The 17,484-nt window shown below is 43.6% G+C and overlaps 1 protein-coding gene across 1 annotated transcript in view; it reads left to right on the forward strand.

Moving 5' to 3' along the window:
* Window positions 1–827: 827 nt before the first annotated feature.
* The window catches only part of LOC101921103 (potassium/sodium hyperpolarization-activated cyclic nucleotide-gated channel 4), a 72,175-nt gene continuing 55,518 nt past the window's right edge, over window positions 828–17,484 (forward strand). The window contains exon 1 of the mRNA XM_055796406.1: window positions 828–1,672. Coding sequence (XP_055652381.1) covers window positions 990–1,672 — 683 coding nt within the window. The 5' untranslated portion in view covers window positions 828–989. The remainder of the gene's footprint in view (window positions 1,673–17,484) is intronic.

The raw sequence follows: 17,484 nt of genomic DNA on the forward strand, positions 1-17,484 counted from the left end.
AAATGTTTACGATGATGCTATTTTGAAATTCACTGCCACCCGGTAATTTTTGCCGTTAAACGAAGGATGACATTAAACCTGGCACTAAAGCTGAGCCGCGGGTGACTTTTGCTCAGCGGCAGGAGTTCTGCAGTGCCAGGGCGACGCGGTCCGTGCAGCCTGGCGGCGGTGGCGGCGGCAGCAGCAGCTGCGGCGTTGCGGCGCCCGTTCAGCCACTCACACCCTTAGCAGCCAGACGTTGCCCTTTTAAGAAGCCTGGGTGCCGGCTCAGGTAGGCAGAGCCTGTGTGCAGTAGTCGCTCCTATGGCAACCCAATAGAATGGGATGGCTTCATGAATATTCCCAGGAGCAGGGGCTGCTTGAGGAGTAAGTGATGACAGTGATGTAAGCAAGCAGTGGCTGCTGCAGGTTGCAGTTCATTGTGCTATTGGCCGGCAGGTTGAGGAGTTTGAGGTACCCGGGCTTGAGCTTCGCTTTCCGGATAATGTCTGCCCGCCAGGAGACACAGCACATTTGCATCTCGAAGCCAACATGGCAAGGCGGCTGCTGCAGCTGCCGCCCTCCCTTGCCTTCCAGCCAGAAGTGTGTGGCTCTCCTCTAGACTTCTTGCCCAGTGCTGTGGATCTGAGCAGACAGGGATTGCAGTAACACTCACCAAGGGGAGACAAGCAGCAAGTAGCCAAATCGAGACAACAGAGGAAGCCGGGCGGGGGGGGGGGGGGGGGGGGGGGGGCGCTTTTTTGCCTTCCTTTTTTTTTTTTCCCCCTTTCCTTCTGGATGCAGAGCCTGTGTTTTGATGCAGAGCCTGTGGATGCCACAGTCTGGTAAGGAGATGACACACCAGTCTTTGGTCCCTTCTGCCCCTTGAGCTGGGGGCAGGGGCCTGGGGGCAGTGTCAGTTCCCCTCCTTGGGCAGGGCCGGGGGGTCTTTCCCTCTAACTGAGCAGCAGCAGCAGCAGCATCGGTCATGGACAAGCTGCCCCCCCTCCATGCGCAAGAGGCTCTACAGTCTGCCCCAGCAGATAGGACCCAAGGCATCAATCATGGACGAGGAGGAAGACAGCGACAAGGACACCCGGAGGAAAAGCATCAGGCTGAAGCCACTGCCTTCGCCCTCTGCTGGGAGCACCCGGGCACTTGGGGGAGACCCCAGCAGAGGGGGGGACCCCGGCCTCCTGGAGACAGACGCAGGCAGCAAGGGTGCCAAGACCAGCACCAACGGGGACTGCCGCCGCTTCAAAGGGAGCCTGTCCTCGCTGACCAGCAGGCACCTCCACGACGCGGCCGAGGAGAAGAGGCTGATCGGCGGCGAAGGGGAGCCAGCCTCCCCCAGTGAGGACAAGAGCCCCCCTGGCAGTGGGGAGCTGGAGCAGGGACTGCCAGCGCCTCCACCACCAGCGTCCCCACCAGAGCCCCAGCAGCAACCCCCCCGGGCTTGCTCCTCTACCTCCATCAAAGTGGAAGGAGGTGGAGGGTGCGACCAGATCACCCCAGATGAGGAGCAGAGGCTGGGCCAAGCTGGTTTCATGCAGAGGCAATTCGGGGCCATGCTCCAGCCGGGCGTCAACAAATTCTCCTTGAGGATGTTTGGCAGCCAGAAGGCCGTGGAGAGGGAGCAGGAAAGGGTTAAGTCTGCCGGGTTCTGGATCATCCATCCCTACAGCGACTTCAGGTACAACCCACCGCCCCCCCCCCCCCCCCCCCCCCCCTTCCTAGCCCACTCAAAACTAGCTGGCTGGCCCCTTCCCCTACCACATCCAGCTCAGACCTTTCTGCATGCACACACCCAGACATAACTTTCCTTCGCAATTTCCTAGTCAGAGAAGCTGGAGGACACATCCAAGATCTGTTCCAGGCAAACAATCTGCAGGTTTCATTTATATTTAAGCTTAATTTTAGTGTCCCCACACTACTACTAATTTTAAATTGTGTTTTTAAACCAATAAATATCTTTTGCTTTGGCTTTCTATAAGGGAAAGCCTCTTCATAAGTTCAGTGTAAATGGGGAAAAAAGTTCCCACCTGATGCACAACTGTAGACTAAAAGCATGGTGTCTGCTGCTTAACTAGTCCTGCATCTCCAGTTTAGAATGTACGGTCTGTCTGATTGATGTTTTCAGTTCCCATTTTGGTACCTCCAAGTCCTCTCCCTTCTGCTTCCCCAAGAGTTAGGGAAGGATGTTGCTACTGTTGCTGTTCTGTAGGGCTTCTTGCTGCAGCATGCTTGTCAGGAATTGGTATGTGGCAGGGGATAGAGGCATTCATTAAGAAGGAACTTAACACCTTCAGAGTCTTACAGAGAAAGATTTTCTCTTTTGCATCTGTAGACCCATATTTGCAAAAGTAATTTGGATAGGAAAGAGTTAACATTGCCTTTATGAAACTAATGGCTTGCTTTCACTCAGGCAGCAACATTTCCATGAAGGATAATAAGAAAATTAACTTGTAAACCCTAGAGCCAATTTTTGTATAGTTCTGTATAGCAGAGGGTTTGTTTTGGGGTATTTCTGAGTAAAGTATTGTCTACTGCACAGGTGAATTGTCCTCTGCAATATGTATGTAATGTACTGCAATCAATAATTAATTACTTAGTGCAATCAATGGCTAAGGTTTATTGCTTCAACTTTAATTACAACTGGCTTACCTCTCACATTTAAAAGCACACAGTTAAAAGAACATTATTCAAACACACATCTATCAAACTACATGTATACTACAAAATTCATTTATTGAATTCTTGGGCTCTGCAAGAAACCTTGCATTATTCCCTAAAATACAGTTAGCAAGATAATTGCAGGAAGGGGTTCCAGGATGGATTTGGGTGCTCAAAGACAAATGACAGAAACCTCTTGACACTGCCTTTTAGGATTTAGCAAGGAGCCCACATGCTTAGAAGGTTCAGCACTACTGGCACTGAACAGATGCCTTGATATTTGCTTGGATTAACAAATGTTATTAGAAGGCTATGTGAATTGGAAGACTGCACTGTCGTTTAAATTGAGTGCATTCAAGTGTCCCAAGTGCACAGCTGACCGAGCATATGAGGGTTTCATAGTAGCTACATCATGATATATAGTCCTTGCAAGTACAATCTTATTCAAACCCAAATTGGAAAGAGTATAAAATTGCCTCCCAATTGTGACTGATCAAGTAGTACCCCACAAACAGTGAAATGAAAGCTTTAGAAAGAACAAAACCAATTTCATATTCTTGGTTATAGATCTTTGTATTATGTGCCACGAGTCTGGAATTACAAAAACTAACTAATGTGCTTTCTTGGGTTATTTTAGCAAGGTGTTCTCTGTGTGTCACGCCCTCAAGGGATTTTGGATTTATTAGTCTCGGGATTGTATTTGGATTTACGTGAAAGCAGTGTTCAGTTCACATATCTTTTGTGTATCTGTATAGTGGATTTATTGCCTTCATCTTTGTGACTGTTTTCAGCACGGAATCAGACTGGCAAACTTCAGTAAAAGAATTGTAGTGGTAGCTGAGGTAACCACCTTGCCAAGATGAGATGGTCCTAAGAGTTTGGGTTTTTTTAAGATTCCTAGTGAACCAATGCTTATTCCTTAAAACAGCACATAAATTTATGAGGTAAGTTTTTATTTCTGAGGTGCTTGGCATTAGGGCCACTCCTAGCCTTACACAAAGGAATGAAATATGCAGGCAAACTTAGATTCTCCCAAACCAGCTGGTCACACTGAGTATGCTAACACTTAGATGTTTGTATGCATGCAGATATATATGAATGCATGTATGACTTGTTAGTATTAATAATAATAGTCCTCCCCTGACGTAGCTTTGCATTTGTGCAGAGAAAGCACAGTAAGCTGGATATCTGTACCCTGGTGCAGTCTACTCTCTGCCTGGGGTCAGATTCCAGGTAGGCTGATACCTTGCCACTTGGTGTTTCTTCTGTATTGATGCTAGAAGCCTAGCACACGAATACCTGTTTTCTCCCTACTTTTACATACCAACGTCAGATGGGGCAGTGGTACTGGTTGAATGGAGAGGCATCTGAAGACACCAGGAGGAGTTGGATGCACTATGTATGGTCAATATGTATATTTTCTGGGGAACTTTGTTCACCCCTGTTTCTAGTTCACATGCAACATATTTGTTAGAATATGAATGCAGCTTAGAGAAAATGTGTGGGCTTCCATGAAAAGTGACCTATGAACAATGGCTGCCTTGAAGGAGAAGAGTGGGAGTTTCCCAGATTCTGTTGGGGTTTTGTATTCCCTCATTCTCTGAATGCTGCTAAAGCATCTGTCTTGGAAACAACTCACGTGAATATGAACAACAGTTTTTGACCTCTGAAATGCAGCAGATTGCACCAAAGAGGAGATATTACCAAAATGTTTGCAAGAGGTATATCCTTGACCCAAAGGGCTCTTATTTTCTGCTTTGCAAATTATGCAGTGCATAATATAACAAGGAGTGTGATTGCTCCTTGTTATAGATGGGTGCAGATTCTGGGGTGTTAGGATCTTGTAAGAGGCATGAGTCTTCATTATCTTGCACTTCGCTGTCACCAAAGCTGTGCAGCAGCATTTTGTGTACAAGTTTCAAGATCCAGATCTTATTTTGTGTATTTTTTGAGAAACCAATTTCACCTCTTGAGAATGAGGTGCGTCTTCAGGCGTTTTGGTAGAGCTCAAGACCTCATGACTCCTGTCTCAGTACAGCTTGAGATGGGAAGTTTTGAATGGAACACTCCAGCCCTATTTACTGGGGCTTGATTCTGCTGTGAAATGACATTGGTGAATTCCTCTGACTTCATGTAGTTGCATCTCCTTTGCACTGTGTGAGAGGAGTTCCTGTTTTAGAATAGAACTGAGGCTTTCATCATAGTCTCATTGAATTATCATTTTAGCATCTAATATGGCTAATTCCAGTGGCAAATCTATGACCCTCCAAGAGTAAAGCAAATTAATATAGATTGTCTGTGTTGACCTCTGTTTTTAGTCCATTGTCAGGGGAAAAGACACCAAATGACCTTTATGAAAACCAAACTCTGTGCCCCTGAGTACTCATGACTAATGCAGTGGACTAGTTCTTGAAGCACTTAAAGGGTGTCTTAGCAATTTCTAATGAAAGTAAGAATACTAGCTCCTGTTCCGAGGTGCAGGTGTGTGTTAGCAGCTTGAGTTTATTTGCATCTGTGGTTGATCACACACCGGTGCAGAGCCAAACTGTATTTCCTAGATCAAGATTTATCTGTGAGTTTGAAAGCTTTTTCACTGTGTAGATAGAATTGTAATTTATTGCTTAGAGGAAGCATTGATCCAGTACAATTGATTTAATAAAAAAATTGCAGACAAACAATGATCTATCTAGTTTGTAGCTGACTGAAGCATATTGGTTGTAGCTGTTACCCAGAATTGCTTGGAAAAAAGTGTAGCATGCTGCTTTTAGAAAGGCCTGAGAACAGATACACTGTCTGAAGGACCAAAATAGTCCAAGCAGTGGATGTAAATAATAGAACTGCACATTATTCACTGCCCGGTAATCTATTAACTTCTTCACAGAAAAGAGAAGCTGCTGCCTTTTTGAAAACAATGGAAAATATTCCACTCTGTAACAGCCCCAACTTCAGATTTTAGAATTTTTCTTTTAACTGTTCTCCCTTTTAATACTTCTCTGCAAACAGATCCTTTCTTTCATTTCCTTCTTCTGCCAGAGCCCCCTGTCAGCTTGGGAACCTGGGGAGATTTCTGTGGTACCAAAAGCAATAGATGCTCAGGTGTGATACATAAAGTAGGGGAATTCCTGGAGAACAAAATAATTTGCTTCCCTTCATGCAGCTCCAGACCTCTAAGCAGTGCCATTCAGGCTGCCTTCTTGTGGGGAATTAGTGGGGTTTCCTAATTATAGTACTAAATGCTGAACCCAATAGCACTGGTGGGATTGAGCAAAAATGGGAAGGATGTGTGTTTACCTTTTCTGCTTTCCTGAGTAGAAGTGATTTCTAGAGTGCCTCATGGAGTGCTACTCTGTCTGTGCTGTCTGTTCTCATTCGTAAAATGTTTTGTTAGAAGGGTAAACAATTTGTGAAGCATACGGCACTGCTCACTGACTTTGGCAGTTCACTTAGGTGGGTGTTGCTCTCCCTGCTTTCAGACAATTACGCCCTTTTCTTTACCTGCTGCCCAGAATGCTGCTTCTTGTGCCGGCTTCACTTCATGCCTATCCACATTCAGATGCTGTCCACAATGGCAAACTCTCATCATGTGACTTGTCCACTGCTCATAGCAAAGTAAAAGGAAAGCTACCCACTGTGTGGGCCATATGTACAGCAAATTGAAATTCTGGTTCAGTGAAACCTCTGCTTAGAGGGAGAGGTCTGGGAGACAGTTGCATTAGTAGCAGAACCTGCGCCTGTCATAGAAGACTAATACAATGTGCAAATCGGGCGCAGGTTTATTGGTAGGCAGCTCATAGACTTGGCTATTTTCGTTTCTTGTTTATGCTGATGACAGTTGCCTCAAAATCATGTGGGAGCACTGCTAGCTGAGGAAGGGGAGATGCTTTCCTGAAGTCAGATCTTGCTGTCTTTACTATAGACAACTTTCCTGCCAATTCCCAGGGCAGTTTTGTTGGAGCAGAACGAGGGGATCCAAACAGGAATAATGTGAGGAATAATCCAAATTCTGCGAACAGCATGTTGGTGGCTTCAGTGGACAGTGAATCAGGCTGCAGGAGAAGAAACATGATTTTGTGACCATAAACTAAGGGGACCAAACTAGTGCAGCCATATTTCCCATGTCCATAGGCAAGCCATTACATGCTTCATGCCCTAGTTCACATGTCATGAGGCAGAGGATGAAAAAAACACACTAGACAATCAGTGCAGGGATACAGTTTTTTGTATGAGACGTTCAGTTGCTATAAAAGGCAGCGTTTGAAAGCAGGAAAGCCTCAGTAAATGAAACACCTCAGTGTATCACCATAGTATGTTTTAAGACTATAATCACATAATATTACGGTATTTTCATGTATATTCATGTGTAGGAAATGAGATGAAAGAGTATAAAAAATGCTAAAGCAAATATTGAGATTTAAGAAAGCGCTATGGTTAAGATTTTCTGCATAAACGTCATTGAGGCCCATTGCACAAATCTCTGGCAATAGATGCATACATTATCTCTTCCACAGAAGCCCATGCCTCATTCCATACACACAGGGATGGCTCCTTTGTGAAAAACTATTTAACGTTTTCTCCATCTCCTTGTTAAGGTAGTATACCATATTTATTACATCTTATTCAGATCCTATTCTGAAAAAAACAGATTAATTTCTTTATAGCGTTTTCTTTATTTTGACACTTATAAAATATGCAACTATAATGGCAGTAAATGTTCATTTTGCCTCCTGACACCTTGGCTAGGAAACTGGTACCGTCATCCCCAGTTTATAGCAAGGTGGCAGAGACTCATAGAGACTAAGGTCAAAAACGTTCATTAACTTGGTGTAGTCAATTTAAGGACCTGTTTTGCAGAGTATGAAGCATTACACACCACACCTTATGTTCAGAGCTCTGCCTTTGTGGGTGCTTAGTGAGGAATCAGACATTGCTGTGACCCAGAAGACAAGGGCACAGAGACAATGACTACCTGTTTTAAGAGTAATGGGTGCTTTAAGAGGATTGGGACATTCTGATTCGGACCGTGTCTTGGACTAGCTTGGTGAGCAGCCAGACTGAGAAATGGGCATGCCGATCCCACCCACCCTCTGATGTTTGTTAGTTTATCTGTCGTTATAGCAAGAAAAAAAAATAATCATAGCAATAAACAATGACATAGTGTTCTCTTTAATCATCACCTAAGAATATTATTCTAATTACAGTTTTGGACTGAGCGATTTGCTTAACACCTCTGCAGGAACTTTTTGGCAGAGACAGAATCTCCAGGGCACTGCTCATCTGCCTTAGCCATCACATCTCATTCTGCAGTTCCTTATCTCTCTTTATTGCAAACCTTCCAGATTGTGCAAGAAATGAGCTTCTATAGAAAATCTCTTTCCAGCCCACATCTGCCTCAAGCCCTTCCTCTCATGTTGAATGAAGCATGAATTCTATGGGAAGAACTGTTTTGAATCATGTAAGGACTGTAATATAATACATATGTACAGCTAACCTCCTTTCTGCTATTTCGTAACCTGAGCTTTTGAATTTTTTAATACAGTGTTTTTGTATAGTTGTTAAGGTTTTAAAAGCCAAATCAGTCCCTATCCTATTGTAATATCTCTGGATTCATTAGCAAGTATGAATCTTTTGACGGATATGCTGCACTGCCCTTTGCTTTGAATTAAGCAATGGCCATAGCAGGTAGTTACAGCAAAGGAACGATGATGCACCAGATTCTTGGGTTACTCTCCAGGCTTCAAAGGGAAATATACTCTGCTTATTACAAATTCTGTGCTTGTTTTCTCCCCAGTACCTAAGCATGATACCTTCTGCCCATCTCCCTGCAACCTGTTGTTCTCCCTATCCCTCACTTCAAGTTTGTGTTTCTTACCCCACCAGTTCCATCACTATTTTCTAGGCTTCTCATGGCAGGTTTCTTGTCCAGCCAGTCCCAGGTCCCAATACCCAGTTTATCATCTGATCACTGTCTTCCACTTTGTCTTAGTTTCCAGTAATGCCTCTTCCACCTGCTGCTCCCCACAATGTTCCCATTGCAGTATGTTGCACGTGGCACTTAGTCCAGTTCCCTCCCTTGCCAGGCTCCATCCTTCAGGTTTTTTCTGTGTGGGTCTCCCCAGATTAGTTTTCTCTCGTTCTGTATATTCTGAGTTGCTATCATCCCTCTGACTCTTCAATCTCAGTTTTCTCACTCTTTGCTTTCCTTCCTGATTTAAGAATAGATCATATTGCCTAGTAATTTAAAACCCTTCCACATTATCTCTATTTCCATCCTTGGACACTACCAGCCCAGCAATGTTTAGACAAACTCTACATGTTTGGGTTTGGGTTTTTTTTTTTTCCCAACTTGAAATATCTCAGTCCTTGGAGCTAAGCATTTAAAAATGATGAATTTGTATAGTAGCACAATCCCCACTCCATTATTGTGAAACAGATTTTAAGGGAAAAATGTTTTTTCTAAAGGTTTTTATTGGTAGACACACAAAGAATCACTGTAGGACTGTTCAGTACTATTATAAGCAGGTAAATTTAAGTTTTCAAGGTGTTATTCTGGTTAGGTAACTCTGCTAGTGCTTTCTGTTGCACTGAGTTTTTCTGCTGTAGAGTCATTTATTACACAGATAAAAGAGTGATCTTTGTCTGGAGATAACGTAATGTCATTTTAGCTTGAAATCATTGGAATTTTTCTTGGTTTCTGATGTCTTATGAGCATCTCATTAGCAAGCCCATGAATCCCTCAGTTTGCTCTTGAAACCAACTATCTGAGCTCTCATCTCTGCCAGAGCAAAGATTTCTTCCTTTCTCTTATTTTTGAAAGTTGTGTTGGTGCCAAGGCAGTTATAGGTCAATTGAGTTATTGTTGGTTCTAACTGGCACTCTAACAAGCTATTAGATCAATTTACCTACAGATGAACGTCACTCAAAATGAAAGGTGCCAACTCCTTTTCTGTCTCTGAGAACTAAAAAAAACCCACACTTCCACTGATGGGGTGTAAGTGAAAGGCCAGTTTGTAGGGAAGTGGCTAGAGAGAGCATTAAGATTTAATCCCTAAATGTTTATGCCATGAGGTCTGTGACTGAACAAGGTCCAGGCTGTTTCTGTGTGCGGCGGGGTGAGACTACGTCCAGAACTCAAGGCCAAGAGGAAGAATTAGGAAAATCTGACAAATGCTCTTACATCCCTTTGCTGGTATGTAACAGAGCATGGGTTTATTTCCATGTGGAGAGCCCTGTGGCCTCTTCTCCTTTATTGGCTCTCCGTGTCCCATGTGTTCCTGTGACTACTGATGCAGGTGTAGTATCCACAACCATCTCAAATCAGGCAGCACCTGGCTGGTGACATCATTACCTTTTTGGTGTCAAGTGATCTATAACTTCATGAGATTTACTTGTTCTGTGTTGCAGAAGAGTCAGAGTTATTATGGTGAATGGGGTTGATTTAAGTTCTGTTCGGAAACGTTTAGATAACCTCTTCCTCTACAGCAATACAGTGCTTATTCCCACTGGGCATTTCTTAGTGAGACAGTTGTAAAACAGTGGCTTTTCAACCTACAATTCAGGACAAGGTTTCTTGACCAAGTGGCACTGCAAACTCATTCTGGGGTCTCCAAATCAAAGCTACTTTATATATAACAAGCAGTAATAACTGCTCAGGTATCCTTGCTTAAGTGGGCAATTTTTTTGGTAAAGCACAAGGCAGATGAGAATGCAGCTTGGCTCTGTGCAGCTCTACAGCTCTGCAGTGCTGACAGCACTAAACCCAGGGTTTTGTCAGCAGACAAAGCAGCTAGGACTCCAGAAATGGAGAAGAGAGAGCAGATGGGTGCTGGGCTAACAAGCTGCTACCACAGAGACTTTTTTCTGCCCATTTTCCATGTTGAATTGTTTGCTACCTGGGAAGTCCCTTTACAAATTGAAATTATTCCTTCCATGCAGTATATTCACAGTGGCTGACATAAAATATGGTCACCCGGTGCCTAGTATTAGCACCAGACTGTAGTAAAACCAGGCTGTTAACTCCTGAAGAGACGCTGCATGCAGCAGTGGAAGACAGTGCTGTTGAGAGCAAAGCAGATGAGCTTCTAAAGGGGAATTCCAGGGTCAGCTTGAGCGCCCACCACTTGGACATTATAGGGGCACAACTGCTTCCCCAGCAATGTGCAAAAGCTAATCTCATTTGTGGTGACTCCTCCAAATGTGCTAATTACGGATTTAAATCTCTGCCTCTTTGGATGGAGAGGTTGTCTGTGTTTATGCATGTATTGTTAAAGAGCTTAGAGGCAGGAGAGGTGCTGTAGGTTGCCAGCTGACTAGCGTAGGAGCTATAACTCCTTTTTTTTTTATTTTCACTGCTGGCAATTAGTAACTGTACACGGAGTAACTCCTCATCCCTGTACACAGCTCCAGTGAGACTGTAGGCAGAGGAACTCCGATGGAATTCAGTTTTCCTGGTGAGAGCTGCTGAGCACTGTTTACGCTCTGATGCTCAGTTCCACTCCCTGCATATTTGGGGGATGGAAAACCTAGTGAAGTACATTTGTATTTGCCTGGGTGTGGGAAAGAAATGTCTTGCAAAGTTATCAGTGCTCCGAAGCTTGTGAGGGAGATAACAGCTGCATTCCAAAGACTTGGGGACTCCATTAATAAGTCCCTTCCTCCCAGCCGTTGCTTCACACGTGATTTTAGGGCAAGGTGCTAACTCATCACAGCGCTAACAACATTGTTACTCGCTGCAGTGTCTCATCTGCAAAGGAGTTGTGTGCGCGTGTGCGTATGTGCAGGTCTCCAGGGGATAGGAGGAAGTGGAGACCCCTAATTATCCAGCCCTGCTCTGTATGTTCTCTCACCTCTGTCCACCTTTGTGACTAGGCTGGAGGGATGGTGCAGAGCACAGGGGTGTGGGCTGAGCAAGTCCAGTGACATCTTGGCTCTCTGCAGAGAAGCAGAAGTTGCATTAGGCATAGTGAAGCAGTGCAAAGGTGACGTTTCCTGGCAGTGTCAGGGTTTGGACTACCTCTCCCAACAGTCAAAACAATGAGAGAAATGATGACTGTAGGGAGCTTTTTTAACAATAGCAAACCTGCTTTCATTAAGCACAGAGGCCTGATGCTTGATCTTTCCCCCTTTGCTTTAAAGCACTAGTGTGTGCACAAGGTATGCTTCTGTTAATAGCAAAAGGAATATTTTTTTCCATCCCTGGTTTTCTGGGGCTTGTGGGCAGGCAGGAGAAAAGACCGGTCTAGACTACAAACTATGGTCTGTTCTCCTTGATGCCTGTACAAACCATTTGTATCATTCTCCCGTGCTTATTTAGCTGCAGATACACTTTGAATCATAAGGAATGTATAACGGATAGAAGGACAAACTGGAAGGCAGGTCAGGCATCTAGTTTTGACCCTGTGAGCCATCCTGAACAGAATACTTTGTGCCTTGGTTTCTCAGCTTTGAAAAGAGGGTGATGATACTGCCGGGGACCATGGAAGGTGTGGCAGAACTCTAAAATATTTTAATGTCATGGATGCTAGAGTAGATTTCAGCAAGGGTTTGGTTAATATCTACGAAACAATTTCATGAGAATTTCTTCATGATTAGCCTTTTCTGTGTACTGCTGTACATTTGGTTACATCTCTTGTCCATCTTTTGTTAGGACCACAAAAATGAGTGGATCCATGTACTGTTAGGTGATTTCTGAATAATTGGTTCCTTTGTCTTAATATGGAAACTGGTTACTAATGCCTCTACAGTTCCATGTATGGTGCTATATTGTGTGGCACATTTAGAACTAGGCTGGAAAAAGATGGAAAAAGAGCTTGCATGGGGAGGGAGACAAGATGAACCATTTACGTCAAATTTGTGTCTGTAAATGAGAACTGTGCAGCCTCTGCACAGAGTTTGGAGATGTTCTAAAAAGAAAATGTTCCATCTTTTCCTCACTTGTAACTTGTATTGCAAGGTGTGCTACCTTTTCTTCAGGAGTATGGGACTTTAGTAAACACTTCCTGAATAAAAGGTCTGGCACAGGAGCTGGCAAGATATCTGTCCTTTTCAGTGGTGTGCCAGCTTTAGAAAACATCCTCTAAGCTTGTCAGCTGTTGAGTCTTTCGGATAATCTGTTGTGACCCCTTGGTTTTTAGTGCAAACACAAGTGTGCTTCAGATCATGCCAGCCATGGTTAAGGCAATACACTGTGTGTGCGCTATGGTTGTAGAGCAACTAGGCTTGTTCCACAGTTGGGAATTGGAACAAATGCCTGGGTCCAAGACATACTTAAATCAGACTCCAGATTTGGCAATGACTGTTGGCTCAAGCCTGACTGTTTTGGAAAGTTTCTGGTCTTCGATTTAGCGAAACCCCATGTAAAGTGACATTGTTTGGAGCTTCTCTTAGAGTTTCCTGTTATGATGGGGCTCCTCTGCTGTCTCTTTGCAGCACAGGCTCTCTCATGTACTCCTGATTCATCACCCAAATGGGGCAAATTCCTCTGGCTTCTTGTTGTCTACATATATTGATTGAACGATGGGCCAAAGCCTGCCAGACAAGGAGAGTTCTGCTGGTTTCATGCTCCTTTTGTAGCACAAACAGGAATTTAGGTTAACAGTGGCAGATGTGAGTATGGCCTAGGGCTCCTGCTTTTGAATGGGGGATCTGGAGGCCTCATCTGCAAGTAAATTCACACAACAAAATCTGCACTGCAGACAAAAAAAGATTTGCCTTGACATCTTCTGCCCCGCTCTGAGATCCGCAGTCAGTCAGGAGAGCACTGCATGCTCCCAGCCTCTCTAGCTCGGTAGAATTAAGGCTAAGCTTCATCATGAACTAATGCAAGCTGTTCCCACCCCAAATAATTGGCTGCTGGATGGCTTTGTGTCTGTCTAACCATTATTGCATGTGGGTGGATGTGTTATGTGTGTGTGAATAAGTCTGCTTTGGAAATTAATACATAACACTGGGGGTGCATCCAATAACACAATGCCTCATGAGTGATGTGTATGTGAGGAGTGTAAAACAGAGCTGAGCACGTCAAACAGGTACAAACATCTCTCTTCCTGGTACCACAGGATGGTGATTCCTACATCCAGACCACCACTACCTTTTTTTTGCTTTTCCTCCTGCCTAAAACACCTCAGACATCTTTCCAGTCTTCTGTTTCCCATAGCTGAAATTTCAAAGCAGGAAAAAGAAAAAGCAGCAAAATTTCTCAAAAGCTCAATTCCCTGATCAGCACAACCCTCTTTGCAGAGCACAGTACCCGTGGTGAACAGGAAATGACAGAGGTGTTGACTTGTCCATAGAGATGAAAGACACTGCCTTATCCTTGAACATAGCTGTTGGAGATGGTGATGTATAGAAGTCATGCACAGCTTGGGGAGTCAGGAGATGTAACCCCTCTGGGACTTGGCAGCTGTTACAGGGTATTATTTTCACAAGGCTGAGCTGTTCTTAAACACTTCCTCTAGTGTAACCATAACACACACACATTTTCTCAGTAATGGCAGTCCATCAGCGTTTCTTTCCAGTCTTCTTAGATAAGATGTACAGAGACAAGCTGTGAAAGAGCTGAACAAGATGCCTTGATGTTAGTCATTCACATTTCCTTAGTTTGGCCCACGAATAATCTTTAAGCCTTGCTTTCTGTACAGATCGTTGTGGCTCACTTTTTTTCAGCACCTCTTTCAAGTAAGGACAGGCAAGTGGAAACTTGTGCCTGCCCCAGACTTGGATACTAAGCTGCAGTCCAGTTAGAGAAAAAGACATGTAGGGAAAAAGACATACCTCTAGGTGTAATGGTTCAAGGTCGAACATAGCTCTCCTACAGCTGGTCACAAGAGAAGGGGAGAGGAAATCTTCACAAGTTCTTCACTTGTTTTTCAAAGGAAAAATATATGTGGGCCTGGTTAGCTCAGAAAGGAGAAGGAAGGATATTCCAAATAACAGAGTTATGTAGTAATATAAACTACCCTGATCATTCAAAATCCATGGCTGTTGACAGAGCAGACTAATAACTAGGCTTCATAGGCAGCCAGAAAACACTGTAAGTAATTGTGGTACAGTGTAAATAGTGTCCCTCAGTTTTATTCATACCCTGCCCTGAAGTGTAGTTGTATGTTGTTCTGCGTTTCACCTCAGCATTAGCCTTGGTCCAGTGCTAATTATTTCTCCACACACTGGGGTTCTTGTGGATGCAGAAGGATAGATCATTATTTCTTTGAAAGTTGTTTTTATAAGTAGATGTATGGAGCCAAATTCCTTGGTGAGAACCCATTGCAGCTGGCGGGGGTGACATTTGGAATCAATTTTACTCATTGGAGGTACTTCTGGCCTCTTTCTTTTGTGTATGCACCTCTGAGGCATGTAGGGGCACTGTGTCTAGCACTGTTTGAGACCTGCTAATATTGCACTGCATGAGAGGTACCAGATTACGTTCACATTTTGATGTTTGTGGAATGGATTTAGTGAGGCTAGCTATCTGTTGCTAGAGTGGAAGTATTTTAGAACACCACTTTTCTGCTCTTTGCCCACAAAATAGCCATTTTTGATTCAATGGTGTCTTTCATAAAGGAGATCCTTAATTTATGATCTGAATATCTAATGAGTTAAGAAGTTTTTTTATATACTTGAGAGCGGAGCTAATCTGCTTTTCCTGGACTCTAGTGAAAGACCTTCTGCTGTTCCTTGCTGAAACCAGAGGGTGCTGAGGATGTTGGCTCCAGTGAGTTGCAGTTTTCTTCCAGGTACCTTCATCACTGAACCATCTTTACACTTCTCTTTCTCAGCCTTCCTGTGATCCATTGAGTGCCAGCCAGTTGGGCAGAGTCATATCACATGTATTTCTGGTGAGAGGAATTTGAAGGAATACAGAGGAAACCCCTAGCTTTTGCCTTACTACTAAGCTTACTTAAATAGAAGGACTGGAAGAAAAACATGGGTATCATGTAACCAAGTATTACTGAAGTGCACAAGTTCCTGACTGATTTACGTAATATGCTAGCACATCCCTGCTCTTGCTGAAATCAAAGGTTAAGTCAGTGCCTGCTACAGTGGTCTTTGAATTGGGTCCTGTATGTGTAGAAGTGAAAAACCAAAAACATATTTCACGTTTTGGAGAAGAGGGCCTTTGAGAGTGTGTTCTTGTGTAGCTTTTTGGAAAAGCTGGAATTCATTGAGGCACTGCTGCCATCCTAGAATCCCAAAACAGAGCAGGGAACAGACTTGCCTTTAGGCACCACAAGCAAAGGATGGGACATGTCTTTTCTCTTAAGACACAAAATGTAAAAGTATGGATAGTGTTTTGGGGCTGTAACTTTCAGTACCTGGAGCATATTTAGGTTCTTTTAGGGTTTCTTCTGCCAGACTTGGGACCAGAAGGACCTCTTTGTAGACTGGTGAGGAGGGCTGTGGCATCTGCAAAGTGCCATTGCCCATCTTGCAGTTGCATGCACTTCTCTGGGCTTCAGGCAGGAATAGACCCTGTCCTCACAAAAAGAAGAAAAGGAAATAGAAAGAGCTCTGTGATGAGTTCCTGCCTTGAAGTAAGGAGATGTAAAATTTTAAACGGGTAGATTTAAAATATACACTTACACCTCATTTGTCAGTGGAATCTGCACCTTAAATAAGTAGGGAGGTGCTTGAATATCACTGCCTTGGGACAGATACCTGCCCTGCTATCCTTTTGGTAATTGTTTACGGAGTCAACAAAACCTACTTGCATGTTTCAGTTATACCTGAAGTCTGTGGTAATTATATTGGTCATATGTCCAAAAATATTCAAAGGTTGTTATTTCATATTCATTTTGTAGCATGTCTAAGCCCTGATGCTGAAGTGCAAATACAGGGTTTTTTTCCCATTATTTATTGGGTTTTCATGAGTATCATATCTGCACTGTCCCAGCTGTTTGTAGAAATAGCTTTGTAATATTTCTGGGAAATAGCAAGGATATATATTTCCATTTTGTCTGGAAAACTGATACACGGGGAAACTACGTTATTTTCTAGCAAGTAGCTCGCAGAATCTGAACTTCAGTTGTGTAGCCAGCACAAGAAGTTCCTCAGTGACAGGACTGTCCTGTTTCCTTCTTTAGTATCCCTCTAGGTAGGATGAGAACTGGCAGCCTGGAGCCTCCTTGTTGTATTGATGGAAAATGGGCTGCATCAATCTGAATATATTTCTGAAACAACTTGTTTCTGGCAGGTTGTTAATTCTAAAAATATATTTATTTCTAATTGCTGAGCAGAATGCTTAATGAATTCTTCCTTCCCAAGAACAATTAATCAAAGAAATGATTTAGGGCTGGCACTTGCTCCCTCAGGGCTCAATGGCTGCATTCCATTGACTTAAATAGAGCAGATCAAGTCCAGCCCATACTGGAAACAATTTATCTAAGTATTTTTTAATGGTGCCCATCACTATTTGTCTGGATGTCTGTGACAGAAAAGTACTATACATATTGGAGGAGCAGCACTGGATGTTATAGTAGAGTTACAGCAAGCTGCTATGGTTTGCAACCCGTGTTTTCCTGGTTTGCATATTTTTTAAAGAGAGGTATTATGCAAACTCCCATTGGTTGTAATGGGGATTTGGAATGGTGAGGAAAGAAGGGGCTGCAGTTACAACTTGCACCAGAAGGTTTTGTGATTGTAACAAACAGCCGGAGAGGACTGGTCACTGAGACCACTGAACTAGAGCTTTGGTAAAAGAGAATCCCCTGGGAACCCCCACCACACCACAAAGTTGTGCCCTTCCTGCAAAGGATGAGAAATCAGAAATTTGCAGCATGTCCTGGAAAGAGCAGATGACATCCATCAGCATCCTGTGTCTTGGCAAAAGCCAGATATGTG

Source organism: Falco peregrinus, chromosome 1, assembly GCF_023634155.1.
Source record: "Falco peregrinus isolate bFalPer1 chromosome 1, bFalPer1.pri, whole genome shotgun sequence".
Classification (NCBI taxonomy): domain Eukaryota; kingdom Metazoa; phylum Chordata; class Aves; order Falconiformes; family Falconidae; genus Falco; species Falco peregrinus.